Genomic DNA, 15,688 nt, shown 5'->3' on the forward strand with positions numbered 1-15,688 from the left:
GCATACACAGATGAAATGGTTTTTCTGTAACAGTAAGTTGTTTCTCCACCATTAGCACATTTAGCAGGGAGTACCTGAGGATGATTTACAGCGCCAAATCAAAGCCTCCTGGCTTTGATTGGTTGTTTTTGGTCCATTTCTCCACAAGCAGGTGGAGATTGATCTTTTCACACATTATCTGTCTCATAACTGTCATAACAGGATGACAGTTTTAATAAATAATATTTTGTGTCTTAGCTCCGCCCACTTTACAAGTCCAGCATTTGGGGGCGGGGTCAGTTCAGCTGTAAGATTCTTTGGCTCAGATTAAAGCATCAAAATATTAAGTTTAAACAAGTTTTTATTGATTTTCAGTCTAAAATAATTCGTACAAATTTTATATCCAAGTCTCCACCAGTAGGGGGAGCCATAGCCCGTCATGTTTTATGCTCAGTAGAACGGGTCGGTTCCATTCCAGTCGATGGCGGCGCCGTCCCACTTCGTCCTGATGGTCATCTCCAGTGACGGGAACCGTTTCTCCGGGTCTGCCTCTGCTGGCGGCGCCTCCCAGTGGTGGGAGTGAGTATCTGCAGGAGAACCAGAACCTTCATGGACCTGAAGCGCTTTCAGGAGCTGAATGAGGCGGCGGCGGCGGTGGCGCTCACCCACGGTGAGGCGGGCCGTGGATCTCTGGGAGTTCTGGCCGTTGCAGTAGAAGAGCTGGAACTGGTGCTCCATCCTCCAGTCGGACAGCAGGGACCGGTTCAGGCTGAACAGAACCGAGTAGCTGTTGTTGATGCAGCAGACCCAGACCGGGAACCGGGGCGTCTTCAGCATGCTGCCCACCTGGAGGAACAGCGAGAAACTAAACGGGGAACATCCAGAAGAATTCAGACTCCAATATGAGTCGGTCACAGCCAGGAACAACCGATCCTTTCGTACGACGGCGTGTTGGAGCCACCGCAGAACAAAACAGAACATTTCACAGTTGGCTGAAAGAAAATATATCTGAAATTTTGAGACTAATCTAAAAAGTTTTTGTGAAAAAACTTGGAAATTCAAAATTTCAAAAGTTGAATATTTTTAGTTTTATTAACATTTCTCAGAATAATCTAACATTTCTGAGTTTTTCTCTAGTAATTTTACAACTTTGGAAACAAAAATTTCTACTTTTCACTTTTCAAGAGATATAATTTTTTTTTTCATCGTATCTTTTGAAAAGTGATATGATGGCGCTGTTCATCATGAAAGGGCAGCGCTTCCCAAGATGGCTGGATTATGAAGCACCCGTCTACCTCATAAGGAATTGCTAACTGTCTGCAGACCCAAATTTTTCTTGGCCTTGAACTAGGACGGAAGGACTGGAGTTGCTAACTTAGCATCAGCGCCAAACAGACCTGAAAACACCTCAGAATAACGATATACTGCCTTTACAGTTTGGGAGGATGCATGGAGGTGAAACTTGGTTTGTTGTTTCCATAACAGTCGAGTAGAGAACTGGTTACCTGAGGCAGTCCGCCTCGCTCCATCTGTTCCCGGCTCCAGTGCAGGTAACCCACATCACTGCGGGACAGGACTCCCTGCAGGGGGCGCTCCAGAGGCTGGCCGTCCTCCCCGAACTGTAGCGTCCCGTTGAAGACGTGAGGGCTGCCCCGGCCCGTCAGCAGCAGGTTCAGCAACGCCTGCAGAGATACAGAAACGACGCAACAGAAAGGAAGCAACTTGAAACTCATCTGCTGTTCAGGATCTTCATCTGACAAGGTCAGAGTCCAGGGAGTCCAACAGAACTGGGAGTTAGCAGGAACCGACCAGAACAACACGAATTCTGTTGCAATAATCCACAAGTCAAGATCATGTGGATCAACTAAGACAGTGTTTCCCAGTTCCAGTCCTCAGGCCCCCTGCCTGCATGTTTTAGATGAGCCTCTATACCAGAACAGCTGATTCAAATGATTGCATGACATCTTCTGCAGCTACCAAGTCCTGCAGGAGCCTGTTAATCACCCAAAGATTCAATCCAGGTGTGGCAGAAGGGAAACACCTAAAACATGCAGGCAGGGGGTCTGAGGACTGGAATTGGGAAACACTGAACTAAGATGCCAGACGCTGTAAATCTGGACGTAAACAATGGTTGAAATTGATAATTGTAAAATTATGAAAGCAGTCTAAATCACTAGCTGCATTTCTATTGACAACAGAACTGCACAAATTGATATTCTGAAAATAAATCTGCTTAATGGAAACACAAATAAAAAAAAAAACCCCGCATTACTCAAGAAAGTGTTTTCAGTGCTAGGATGAGGTGGGGCTTTTTGACCTTGTCAAAATTGGTTTATGTCCCAAAACCTCAATGAAAACACTTTTCTGCTTCACATGATCAACAACCGGATGTTTCCATTGGCGCAAACCAAGAAGAAGAAGACAACAGGAAGTAGTAGAGGATGATGGCGGAGGTGCTGCTTGTTTTTAATAAGTTAATGTGTGAACAAACTTGTGATTTTAATTGTGTTTCTTCTTTAACAGACGCACAGCAATTGTGCTTCTTTTTTTTTTTTTTTACATTAGTAGAATATTTACAACGTTTTGCACACATTTGCAATGAAAACACAGCCAGTGAAGGCACCATTTCCCAACCCCACCACTGCAAACTGATTTCTCTGCAGAAGCTGCAGTCAATGCGCCACTAAAGGCCGTTCATGTTAGCACGGCTTTCTTTTTATCAGTTTCTTTGTTTTGGTTTCCATTGCTGATGAACTTTAAAATCCATCCGTAGACGGCGGCGGCCATCTTTACTGCCGTAAACAGAGCGCTGCTGCATGACGTCTACATTCTTTTTCTGCGCATGCGGGTCGCTTTGAGGTTGGAAACCGTTCACACAGAAGTCTGATTGCGTCGCATTTAATTAGTAGAACGAACGACCATGCAGAAAACGTCAGATTTCAGGAAAGATTGCTTCAAGATCTGGTGTGTGAAAGCAGCCTGTCAGGACTCCACCTGGGGCAGGTGAGAATCTTACCTGTCGACACACAAAGTTTCCCAAGCTGAGGTGCAGCAGATGGGAAGTGTTGGAGCTCATATCGTCTCTGAGCCTGGATGGAAGGAAGAAGAAAGGTTCTGGCGTCCAATCAGAGGGCTTACTGCCCCCTGCTGGTGTACGGTGTCTATTTGGACAACATGGAGGTTTGGGAACGTTACCTGTCGACTGTCCGGGAGCAGATGAGGCTGTACAGGAACAGGATGACTCCATGACTGCCCTCTGCTTTAAACTGCAAACACAGATTTAAAACATACACTTCCCCAAACCTTGATGTTCAACTCAGTTCAACCAAAAAACCTTCCAGGTTTAGATTCTGTAAGAACCCAGGTTCCCACATCAGAGCTGATCTCTGGGCTTACTCACACACTGAATGTGGTCCAGGATGAACTTCCAGACGTCGTCCTTCCTGTCGAAGGTGAACAGCTGCAGCTGGAGGACATCATGGTGTTAAAATGGAGGATGGCGCTGGAGACAAGAATGCAGAGGGAGAACTGACCTTCTCTGTGAAGTCATCCAGCTTATAGTCCAGGTGAGGAGTGATACAGTAGTCCTCGGTTACCAGGGTAACAGTGGCCCGCTCCTCCTGGCCGGCCAACCAGAGGCTGTCGGACAACGCAGCTGCCAGCGCCTTGTCCTGGTCCCTCTGCTGCAGCTGACTCAGGCTGGTGGAGAGACATTACTGTCCACCAGATTAAGGCCATTCATGATTGGCTCATTGTGTTGGTGACCTGTCCACGTATTCCCTTGCCTCTTGCCCAATGACCACTGGAGATAAGCACCAGCCCGCAAGGCGAAGGTGTCATTGCACCAAACAAGATCCTCACCTGTGCAGCGTCCGTCTGTCTGTGCTGTCTGGTTGGCTGAACAGCAGGAACTTGATGATGCGGGCCTGAATGACCATCTGAATAGAGCGAGCGCCGCCCTGAAACACACACCTGTGCAGGTGAGACAACTCAACAGGGTGTCTGTACACGTCCAACCGACCAAAACTCAACAGAACTCAAATTTAGTTTGAGTTTTGGTCTGGATCCAACTAATTTCTGGGTCAACTGCAATTAATTGGTTTTGGTAAAAGTTCAGATTCAACCAACTAAACTTCAGCTTTGAGCAGCTGAAGCTGCTTTGGTCTGCATGGGTTCCTCACTCTGTCGGCCTCCAGGATGTACGACAGCTCAGAGTCCGGTTCTCTGAACTGGAAGAAGGACTTCCTCCACTCGTAGTTGAAGACGTGAAACGTTCCCCCAAAGAGGATCCTCCTCAGGCTCTGAGGGAAACAGAGGAACCTGATCAGACCAAGTGATCCCTCATGAAGGAGACAGTTAAAATATAAAACCAAGTGGCTCCAAAGGATTTAGGTACAGCCATGTGCTACTGATTACTGCGATTCGTGTCATTACATCTGCCCCTTTTTAATACTCGCCATCTTTGCTCTTTTCTAAACTGACCATTGCTCCAGTCACACTCGTTAATAAGATAGTACAATATCATCTATAAAGCTATGACTGGAAAAACCCCTCCATACCTTCGCTCACTCGTCAATACTTGAAACAAGACTTACATTTGACATTCTGATAAATTCATCACAACAATGGTTCCAAGAGTTTGTACATCATTAGGTCAATCATTGTTTCATTTTTGATTGGAACAACTTGCAGAAAGTCAGTAAAAACCATAGTAGATGATCTTGTAACCATGTATTTGTGTGTTTTGTAGTATTGGTACTAATATGATTATAGTTCACATGATTTTCATGCCAGTTGTTCAGAATGATCTGGACCGCTCCGATCTTAAATTTGGGATATTCAGCACATTGGATTGTCTTGGCCTGATATTGCAGTGGTGTAGAGTTCCCTAAGGACGAATGAGAATGCAGCCTGTAGCCAATCAGACAGCAAGAAGACGGAAACCTGGAGGAGAATCCAGAAGACAGAACAACTGGCATGGGGCAACAGAAAGTCCAGTGGAAGTCGGAGATCGTCTAAGATCTCTGTATGTTTTTTTCTGTTAAACACATGGCTTCTTCCCAGGCTCACCTCAGTCAGCTGGGGCGTGACCGGTGTTCCTCCAAGGCCGGGGGAGATCACCAGGCTCCGGGGGATGGAGCAGGGAGCCAGGAGGGCCCTGCAGTGTGGAGGGGCCTCCTCCTGGTCATCATCCTTCGCCACATCCAACAGCCTCTGAGGATGGAGAGGAACATGAACATCTTCACAGTAAACACCATCCTGGTAACACAAAACCGATTAGTTCCGACCAAAACATTCAGGCAGAATACAACTTCTCTGGTAAAGTGACAAAAAAGTAGCTTCATATTTTAGAATGAATTCTGCAGCCAAAATATTTTCTGTTTCATGTCATCAGCTACATTTGAACCTCGTCCATTGCATCCATTCATTCCTGCATTTAAAGGTAAAAAAACACACACAACAGTATAGATCCTGAAAGAGCAAACAGAAAAGTATCTGAGTATCTATGTCCAGGGCATATGAAAATGGCAAGTTTGCATATTTGTCCTGCGCAGGAGAAAATCAGAACAAATCCTCCCAGGAATCTGGAGGAAGATTCAGAATAAAGCAGTGATCTGCACCAGGAACCATCATTTATTGACAGCCTAAGCATGCTAGTCACTAGCATTTCCAAAGCTAATGTTATAAGTACTCAGTTACCAGTGCCAGCCTTTCGTTATCCTAAATCAGTCGATAGTTTCAGAGTGGATATAACCTCCAGTGCTAAAGAAGTAGCCACTGCTGGAAGCACAATAGTCTGAATATTGGCACTAATTCTGCACCATAGAAAAGAATCATCCATCAAGGCCAGTGCAGATTTCAGAGCAACACCTGATGCCTTCAAGAACATATCTCTTCCTGGGACATCCAGGGATTTCTCACCCCGAAAGAGGAAAACCACATTCCAGAGTCACAGCTGAGGAAGAAGAGATTACGGCTGCTGGACTGAACCCAGTGGAGTGAACCTAGTCTCAGACATTTACTTAAGATGTGGACAAAATAATATTCATGTTTTCCTTAACAGGAAGCTTTTAAATGAGTCAGAGAAAAATCTGAAACAAATTCTTTCCCTGTTCTTCAAGATATAAATTCCTTAAAACAGAAGAGAGGAAGAAAAATCAGGTTTCCAAACGTTTCAGTCTGAAGGATCATGGAAACCTGTTGGCCTCTGTAACGGACTCACATCTGGGTTCTTGTTGACTTCGTGTTGCAGCAGCTCGATGTAGTCCAACCCAGAGTCCGTCATCACCACAAAATACCCCTGTCAGAACCTGAGTCAGCAGTAGAGCCAGAACCTCAAACATCAGCTCTGTCTGGGCCCCATGGTTCTGGTTCCTGAACCCGACCAATCCAGAACGGACTGCGGTTCTGCTGCACACCTGGGGCAAACAGCAGCAGGTTGGTGCAGCAGTGAAACTGAATCTTCTCTGAGTGACACATGATCACCTGGAAGGTGAAAATGGAGCCGGCTGCAGTGCATGACCCACACCAGCAGAGGGCAGAGTGACCCAATCCGAGACCAGACTCCAGACCACAACAATCTAATTAGAACCCAGACCGAACTGAACCTGTAACAGGTCCGGTGTTTACAAAACTGTTTTACCACGAAGGACCTCTAAGAGGAGCGTTGAGAGTCAAAAATGAACTATTATAACAGTGAATCAATTGTGATTGTTTAGCCTGTCATATCAGGAAATCATGTTACTCTTTAATGTATAAACATCAAAAATAAATATTTAGCTGAAAACTAAATATTTACTTAGCAAGGGAAATATTTAGTTTGAGGCTAAATATTCTGTTTGCTAGCTAAATATTTAGCTCCAAACTAACTACATAAATCGGAAACTACATATTTATCCTTCCAACTGTTCAGCTTTCTAACAAAAGATTTAGCATTTCTTTTCAAGGTAAATAGATTGCAAGCTAAATATTTAGTTTGGGTCTAAATATTTAGCTCCAAACTAAATATTTATTGGCAAGCTAAGTTATTAGCAAGTGAAATATTTAGCCTTAAGCTACATATTTAATTTTCAAACTGGATATTTAGTTTGTGGCAAAATATTTAGCTTCACATGTCAAACTGACATTTATGAATGTAAAACTATGACTTCTGAAAAACAAACCCCATTATTTCCTCTTATGACAGATTAAATATTCTAAATTATTGCTGTTAATCTTTGAATGTGTAAATTTCCAGTCAGTTTTAGTTGTTGGTTGCTTAGTTTTCTCTCTCTCTGTATCAGCAGCCATAAGAGGTGAAATAAAACCTGAGGCAGGATCTCAGGTTCTGTTGCTCTGATGTGTGGAGATGTCTGAACAGTTAATGATCTGAAATGAATCTGTTCCCAGACTCTCACCATGCTGTGGTCGGACTGCAGCCTGATGGAGGAAACAAACTCATTCCTGGTCAGACGGTGAAGAAAAGAACAGTTAGTTATTTAATCAGTCAGATGGTTTTTAGTTACTGCAGAATGAAACTTTCCTCCGGCGCTGCAGGTCAGAGATCTGGACCAGGATGTTCTGCAGCTCTGCCTCCATCTGGAGACACAAAGAGGATTTCTACCCGTCAATATTACTAAATATATAAATTAAATATTTAGTTTGTGAGCTAAACATTTAGCTTGCAAGACAAATGCTTAGTTGGAAAGCTAAATATATAGTTAAAAGAAAGCCATCTTTAAAAGAAATATTTGATTCATAGATTACATATTGAGTTTGTAAAATTAATATTTATCCCCAAACTAAAAATGTAGTTAGTTCAGTTTATAAATGTTCAATTTCAACATTTTTCACAAACTAACTAGTTTGAGCTAAATATTTAGTTAGCAATATTAGCATATTTAATTAGCTAATAAAATGTTTTTCTAACTGAATAGTTTGTAAATTGATAAATGATTAGCTCCAGGCTAAATATTTAACTTGAATAAATAAATAACTAACATGCTAAAAATATTAATTTGAAAAGTGAATCTAATTTTAGTTGTGGCTAAATAACTCAAATTATTATTTGTAATTTTTAACTATATAACTTTGCAAACATCCCTCTAACCTTCTTCAGTTGGAACAGAATGATTTTAATAAGCTAATCAACCAATCAGAGATCAATCTGCTCAGGTTGATCAGGATCTTACCTGCAGTCGATTGAAGAGTTTCAGCTCTGCCTCTTCCTCCGTTTCTTCCTTCACTTGTTTTCTGTAAAATAATCTATTTATTCATAATCAGAACGTCCTGCTGATCAGCAGCATCAGGACAGCAGAGACTGGCTGGACCGACTCTGACTGGTTCTGCACCAGTTGGGTTTGAATCCGTCCAGATTCTGGAGAACGTTCCTGATTCTTGGATCAGAGGGGATCCATTTCAGTCTGCCGTCACTCAGATGAAATCCTGGCCTTTAATTGGCCGTCCCGCTGAGGAAGACACAATTAAAGAACTGGACACCAACCCCCTGCAGAACCGGAAGGATCCGGGCCGCCAGACCCGATTGTTCGATTCTCTCTTTTCTGTCAACGCGTCTTCGTCTGGAGACGGACGCTCAGGTTTGGTGTCACTGCGGGGGACAGACGGGTCAAAGAAAAGAACCAGCAGGATCCTTCAGAACCCGCTCCGGTCCAACTCCCACAGACGGCACATCGGTTCGGCCCGGTAGGAGCAGCCTATCATGGATCAATACCTGATCCCTGCTGATCAGTTGATCACCAGAACCTTTGGTTTTAATGAGAGCAGGAGGTTCTGAGGTTCTACTGGGATGTGAACTTGGATCCAAATGCTTCAATCAACAATCTACACTGTAAAAACACAAAATATTACCAAGAATTTATTTTTTATCTCGTTTATAGTGAAATTTATTTAAATAAATTACAAGTAACTTTTCATTAAGCAACATGAGTTTATTTTAATTCAATTACTTTTTATTGTTAGATTATTGCACTTTTTCACAATCAAAGGGCATCATACGGTTACCTAGCAACCCCAGTCACGCCCAGCTTGTTACCTAGCAACAAAATTCCAGTTCTACCCTCAAATCATTTCACGTAAAATGGGAAAAATGTCGACGTTATAACTGAATCATCTTTTTTAAACTTCAATATTAAGAGATTATTGACTTTAAAAAAGCTCTTACATTTTGATGAAATGTTACGTTTACGTTAGTTTTGTCTTAGTTCATGTGAACTAAGATATTTACACTACAAACTAAACAAAAATATTTGGTAAGATTTGGTGTTTTTGCAGTGCAGAATCAATAAATCAGAGAAACAACAGATTTAGTCAGAACAACTTTATTTTCCTCTAAAAAAAGTTACAAACAGAATTTATAAAGAATCAGTCGGATCATCAAGATTCGACCCAATCATTCAGGTTCTGATCAATAATCAATGATTATCCGACTGATTCGACAGTGAGTCCATCAGTACATGAGGTCGGCCGCGCCGCCGCTCAGCTCCACGTCTTTCTTCCCCTGGAACGGGAACTCGATCCCCGTGAGCCGGATCAGAACCAGGTTGAGTCCGTGGAGGATGAGGATGAGGAAGAAGATCCAGAAGCAGCGGTCGTAGCGCTCCGAGTGCGTCTGGAAAACAAAGTTCTCCTCCCTGAAGTTGGAGATGAGCTCAGAGAGGTGGTGGATCTTCACCTCGGAGGCAAACAGGATCAGAACCAGGCAGCTGGTCGCACCTGCAGGACCAACACAGGCAGCTGTTCAGAACCAGAACCAGAACCAGAACCGGTATGGGGCAGGAGCTGGACAAGTCAAAATCAATTTGATGTCTCTGACTGGAGATGCACTGATATGAAACTTTGGGCCAATATTGATATCTGATACCAATACTTTGGTTATCGATATCATATTTTTGTTTTCTGTTCCTTTCAACACTGTAAAAAAACAAACAAGTTACTAACGTTGCTTCTCTTCTTCAGTTGAACTCTGATCACCATCACCTAACCACACAAAAACCTCACGCCCAACCTCTTCCAGAAACAAACGGCAACAAAATGTTGACGCTGATATCGACCCGTTGCTTGTCAGGTGACGCTCTTCACCATGATGGACGTCGAAACAGCATTAATTCCTGCAAAGCCAGTCAAAAACAGACGGTTCATTGGCTAGTTTTGCTTTTATTTAGTTGATTTAATGTAAAAATGGTCATCAGCTGCGTAAACAAACAAGGATGCAAAAAAACTTGGCATTTTATTGTAAATTTTTTGACGAGAAAAGAAGATGGCGACCGATAGCAACTACGTCCAAAAACAAGCTAACTTAAACTGAACCAGTAGAATCCATGGCTAAACTGGGAAAAATAACTGGGAAAAACACTCGCAGTCGCTCCGTTCAATACTCCTGACCCTCACTTCCTACGTCCGCTGTGGCCGTAGCGACGCCTACATGGAGGTAGTTGTAGCTCATGTTGAGTCGTTGGCGCCTGGTCGGTATCCACCTGGCTGAATTTAGCACTTTAGCGTTAGCTTTAGCTAAACTCCATGTTGGTTTAATGCTTTAGTTAGCGGCGTCCAACCGATGTAGAACCTCATCAACACCAGGATTTAATATCTGATGGTTTCGGGTAGAAATCTGAATCAAGTCCGAGCAGTTAGTCAGAACTGTAGAAACAACTGGACCAATCAGAGGACAGTGCTCCCCTCTAAGCCCCGCCCCCAGCCCTGTTTCCTGCCTCCTTTGTTCTGATCCGTCTCCTGCTTGCAGCTCCGGTTCTGTAATTGCTGCTGTTATCGTCCTCAGACCGACTGATCCATAATTCATCTCTGAAGGCTTGATTAGAGACGCGTTCGCATCTGGTGGAGGCGGTTTGGTTCTGTTTGCTCCTCCGGTGTTCACCTCCTTACAGCTGCTTCCACTGTCAGTTCATTGATTAAGTAAAAAAGGACAACAGGCCCAAACTAAAGAAATTCAGAACCAGATGACAAATAGATGATTAACTCCTTCTGTCAGAAATCATTTCTAAGGTTTTGAGACTTCATTGAACTGGAGTGAGGATCGTTACAGCAGGACAAACATCCAAAGCACAGATCACCTCTGAATCCCTCAAAAGAAAAAAACAAAGCAAAGTGGACTGTCAGAAGTGGCCCAGTCAAAGTCCAGACGTTGGTGTAGCATTAAGCAGGGGGTTCAGTCCAGGAAAGTCTCCAATGCAGCTAAAATAAAACAAAATTCCTCAATGATTTAAAAATAAAGACTCATCGCTAGTCTTTACAAACAACCGATGGTTGAACCAGTTATTAAGTTTAGGGAATAATTTTACAGTAAATGGACGACAGACGATCAATTCAAGGGATTTATTGGTTCTACATGTAAATTTGCATTAGTAAATTTGATCTACGCTTTCCAAAAACATCTGATTAATCACACGTGATTTATGATTTAACAAGGCTGGCCAATTATTATTATTATTATTATTATTATTATTATTATTGTTTATAATAATAATAATAATATTAATATTATTATAGTGTTATTAAACAGGCAGATTTATTGACATTAAATTGTACATTTAAAATGCACATATTTTGCAGCAAGCCTCCAATAGTTATGAATTAAATTAATAATTAAATAAGAAGTCTCAATATAAATGCTATTCATTTTTAATTTTTAAATATTTTGGTATTAATTTTCTTTATTCTTCTATTTAGTATTTGTTTCTTTTCCCTATTCGATCCAGTCGGTTTGGAAAGCCTCGTTTGTCCCTTAATAATAAAATCCTAATTCAACGCTGTATAATTTATATTTCCTCGGGAAAATTATCTGATACAAATAAATGTTTGAAAAAATTAATCACTGTTATAACTATTGTTGATTTAATTATTTCAGTGGAATTAAACCTTCCAGCTGCTTGGAGGACCAAAGCTGCTGTTCTTCTTCTACTGGCTGGTGAAACAGTGAGGGCCTCACAGCAGACGCAGGTCCACAGATAAAGTCCCATGGGGCCTTGCAGCGTCTCGTAGGGCCGCCCGAAGGCGTTGAAGAAGAAGAAGCCGGAGGCCACGGAGGAGAAGAGGACCACGACGCTGCAGAAGAAGACGATGGAGACGTGGAGGCCGGCCGGGATTCCAGCCAGCAGGTCTGGGAAGACTGGAGGAGAAGAAGAAGACGTGGAGGTCACTGGTTTTATTCAAAATACTTTTATTCACATCCCAACATGGCAACGCAGTAAGACTGGATTAAAAATACTTTACTTATCCCAAAGCAAATTAAACCTCATAACATTCAAGTTTCTTCAGAGTCATTGAAGTTCAGAGTTCAACGTGTCAAACTCGAGGTTCGGGGGCCAAATCCGGCACGCCTTCAGTTTTAATCCTCCAGCTGTACAGATATTCTCATCCTTACTACTTTCTCCTACTACTCTCCAGTGATGCATTACCTCCACTTATCTCCAGCCGAACTTCATTTTTCTCTGTTTTCTATATTTTTCTACACTTGGTTACAAAGTCACAAACGACCAATCAGCTGAGTTTTTTAAATTCCTGTCTAAAAACTAAATATCAGCACTACTCCTCCTAACCTCTGTGATAAAATGACCAAAATGAGTCATTTTGTAAATAGTGTAGATAAAGCTGAAACAGTTAATCATGAATAATTAATTATTGAAATAATCAACGTATTTCATAGTCGATTAATCGATACCTGGAGAACTGAGACTCTAAAAGAACAACAGAGTAATTAAACCAAAACTGTACAAATATAAACATTTCACATTTAAAATAAAAACATTCCTGTCTATAAATCTATGTGGAAGTTTTAGCTTCAACTTCTGTAAATTAAATATTATATTATAAATATTATATTAAGCATCCAGTTATTAATCTGTTAATCCATAAATAATCAACCTGACACTATTAATGTTCAATCTAACAGAAGGAGGTCAAATTTCTTTCTTTTTTTTTTGCTGCATATAAAAGATAAAATGTTCACTAAAATAATGCTGTTATTGTACTTTATTGAATAAAATGTTTCCTATTTTAAAAAATTAATTGGTTAATTGTTTTAGCGTCTTAAAACAGAGTTAATTAATTAAATGAAGTCTAGAGAACGTGACAGCTTTTTATCCGATTAATCGATTAATATAAAAATTAACCATTTGTTGCAGCCTTGATTATAGATAAATAATAGTTTTGAGAAAGCTCCGGTGATGACGTCATAGTCGTGTGAGCTCGTGATCCCGCTGTTCGTCCTTCTGGACCGGTGACTGTCCTCATTACTGTCACAGAGCGGTTCTGATCCGGCCCACTCAGCCGGAAAGCGCGTTAGTGACGGATGGTCGCTCCGTTAACTGGGACCAGTAACCGCTCTGTTCTGGTCCAGCCTGGAGGACCAGAACAGGAGGGAGCGGCGAGAACAACATCATGTTCCACAGAACCGGTCCGGATTCCGGTTCGGCTTAATTCAGAGACAATAAGTCAATGTTTTCTGCCTCACAGCAACAGAACCAGAACCAGAACTCTGGTTCGCTGGAGGATTCTGCAGAACCAAACAAGAGGAGCGGAAATTTCTGAATCGGAACCAAAGTGTTTCAGCACGAAAGTGACGTTGAAACTTTAATCTGGGTCAGAACCACATGGAAGACTGAATTTAATAACATTTTAATAAAAACATTTTAAATAACTTTCATGGGAACTTCACGTTTCGCTGGTTAAATCCATTTTCTGTTCTGCGTCTCAGCGCCACCTTGTGGTCGGAACCGGAGGAGCAGTTCGGGTGATTCGGTCCAGTTTTTGAACTTCAGTTGGAATGAAGAAAAAAATCCAGGGAATCAGTTGATCCTCCTGGATTATTTCATTTTTTGTAAAATTACACAGAAATTAACACAAATAATTCAAGTTATTTAGCATAATAAGAAAATAAATGTTCATGTTTTCATCATTTTACTCATTTGTTTATAAATGCCACAACTTTAAACTATTTTTTATTATAAAGCTAAATATTTAGGTAGCTAAAAATTTAGTTAACAAGCCAGTTTGGATTTAGGACGTTTGGAAATAAATATTAAAATTGAAGCTAAATGTTTAGTTGAATGTTTAGTTAACAAGTTCAATTTAACTTAACTAAATATTTAGTTTGAAACTAAATATTTAAATTTAAGCTAAATAATTAGCCTGTTAACTAAATACTTAGTTTAGAACTAAATATTTAGTTAGACTAACTTTAAAATGAGTCTGAATATTTAGTTGGAAATAAAATGTATAGTTTGGAACTGAATATTGGAAATTACATTTTTAGTCTGAAACTGTGACATTTAAAGATGAATAATGGTAAAAATGCGGCTTAGAGAAATGAACCCATTTTTCTCTAAAAGGTTAAATAATCCAGATTATTACTGTTTGTTTTTGACTGTAACTTTACAAACGGAACTCCTTAATTGTCATGTTAGAATCAATATTGGTGCTTATTTTATAAAACCTGGGAAAACATTGTCTAAACGGAACCTCCGGTTCCGACCCGTGGGCTCGGTAGGACTCACATGAGAACCGGGACGGTCTGCCCCCCAGGCCGCACTGCTTCACCCTCTCCCCGTGGAACAGCCCGTAGCTCAGCTCCCCCAGAAACTGGTCCAGTTCGGCTCCGGTGGCGTTGACGAGCTCGGCTCCGGTTCGACAGAGTACGACCCCGCGGAGCCAGTAGGGCAGCCCGGTGACGACGGCAGCCGACAGGGCGCAGCAGAGGCTCAGGAGGCCGGCGGAGCAAAACAGAACCTGCTTCTGTCGGTTCGGCATGATGGTGGAGGAGGAAGAGGAGGAAGAGAAGGAAGAGGAGGAGGAAGAGGAGACCAGATCAGGGCGGAGGGGACTCCATCAACCCGAACTGAACCGCAGAGACCAACAGCAGCCAGGACTATCCCGACAGAACCGGCAGTCCATCAGAACTTCAACGGGACCAGGTCGGGTGACACCTCCTCTCCGCCGTCACCATGGCAACAGAGGGTCCAATTACCTCCCGGAGCGGCGGAGGGGTCAGAGCTGTCCCGTAAAGTCTGACAGATGGCTCTCTGTCTGTCCTGACCTTATACGGACTTCCGCTCACTTCAACCTGGTCAGAACCGAACTTTGGACCGCTGGTTCTGTGGAGCCTTCAACTGAGGAGCCTGGTTCCGATTAGTGAACCTGTTCAGATGATGATGATGATGATGATGATGATGATGATGATGATGAGGGGAACTGTAACCACATGGGGCAGATGTGCCACATGGGGGCGCCGAGTGAGAGAGGGCGCCAAAACGTCTGTTTTTAGTATTTTCTGTTTTTGGTATTTTCTGTTTTTAGTATTTTCTGTTTTTAGTATTTTCTGTTTTTAGTATTTTCTGTTTTTAGTATTTTCTGTTTTTAGTATTTTCTGTTTTTAGTATTTTCTGTTTTTGATATTTTCTGTTTTTGGTATTTTCTGTTTTTGGTATTTTCTGTTTTTGGTGTTTTCTGTTTTTAGTATTTTCTGTTTTTGGTATTTTCTGTTTTTAGTATTTTCTGTTTTTAGTGAAGCCGGGAATAATGCAGCACACGGAGCTTCAAATAAAATGGGTCCTTTATTTTTTTTAGATGAAAAAGAACACTTTTCTCTCTGAGTTGCAAAGAAACAAATGAAAGAATGAGGATCAACATAGGCCGAAAGAAATGACCTGCATTCTATCAACGTAAAGCCTCAGCTTCAGGGAAATGGCGGGCTCACAAT

The 15,688-nt window shown here is 41.8% G+C and overlaps 2 protein-coding genes across 6 annotated transcripts; both read right to left on the reverse strand.

The window, feature by feature from the left end:
- Positions 1 to 322: 322 nt before the first annotated feature.
- Positions 323 to 7,451, reverse strand: mindy4b (MINDY family member 4B; the record flags this gene model as incomplete). The annotated part of the gene is made up of 10 exons (XM_044119928.1): positions 323 to 825; positions 1,485 to 1,661; positions 2,996 to 3,068; positions 3,175 to 3,245; positions 3,380 to 3,445; positions 3,513 to 3,678; positions 3,841 to 3,938; positions 4,161 to 4,280; positions 5,050 to 5,193; positions 7,377 to 7,451. Coding segments are annotated over 10 exons (1,386 nt in total), but the record flags the coding sequence as incomplete, so codon positions are not given.
- A 1,926-nt stretch (positions 7,452 to 9,377) lies between these two features.
- On the reverse strand, positions 9,378 to 15,301 carry clrn1 (clarin 1). Of its 5 annotated transcripts, XR_006370875.1 has the most exons (4): positions 14,487 to 15,301; positions 10,360 to 12,100; positions 9,916 to 10,085; positions 9,626 to 9,690 (listed from the first exon to the last, which is right to left on the reverse strand). XR_006370875.1 is itself a non-coding variant. In XM_044119925.1 (3 exons), the coding sequence occupies exons 1-3, from the start codon at positions 14,737 to 14,739 to the stop codon at positions 9,425 to 9,427; spliced, it is 699 nt and encodes a 232-aa protein (XP_043975860.1). In that variant the 5' UTR covers positions 14,740 to 15,301; the 3' UTR covers positions 9,378 to 9,424. The 5 variants fall into 5 exon arrangements, 2 of the variants coding, with proteins under 2 accessions (XP_043975860.1, XP_043975862.1); XM_044119925.1 differs by lacking the exon at positions 9,916 to 10,085 and having other exon boundaries at positions 9,378 to 9,690; positions 11,921 to 12,100; XM_044119927.1 differs by lacking the exon at positions 9,916 to 10,085 and having other exon boundaries at positions 9,498 to 9,690; positions 11,851 to 12,100.
- Positions 15,302 to 15,688: the final 387 nt, after the last annotated feature.

The sequence above is a fragment of the Gambusia affinis genome, linkage group LG06, assembly GCF_019740435.1.
Source record: "Gambusia affinis linkage group LG06, SWU_Gaff_1.0, whole genome shotgun sequence".
Classification (NCBI taxonomy): domain Eukaryota; kingdom Metazoa; phylum Chordata; class Actinopteri; order Cyprinodontiformes; family Poeciliidae; genus Gambusia; species Gambusia affinis.

What these genes read in the sequence shown, in the direction of transcription:
- clrn1 (XM_044119925.1), bottom strand. Translation starts at nt 14,739, where the DNA reads ATGCCGAACCGACAGAAGCAGGTTCTGTTTTGCTCCGCCGGCCTCCTG. An exon ending in CAGACCGTCCCGGTTCTCAT is followed by an intron (nt 12,101 to 14,486) that starts GTGAGTCCTACC and finishes CTTCTCCTCCAG; the next exon opens with TCTTCCCAGACCTGCTGGCT. An exon ending in TCTGTGGACCTGCGTCTGCT is followed by an intron (nt 9,691 to 11,920) that starts GTGAGGCCCTCA and finishes TTGGTCCTGCAG; the next exon opens with GTGCGACCAGCTGCCTGGTT.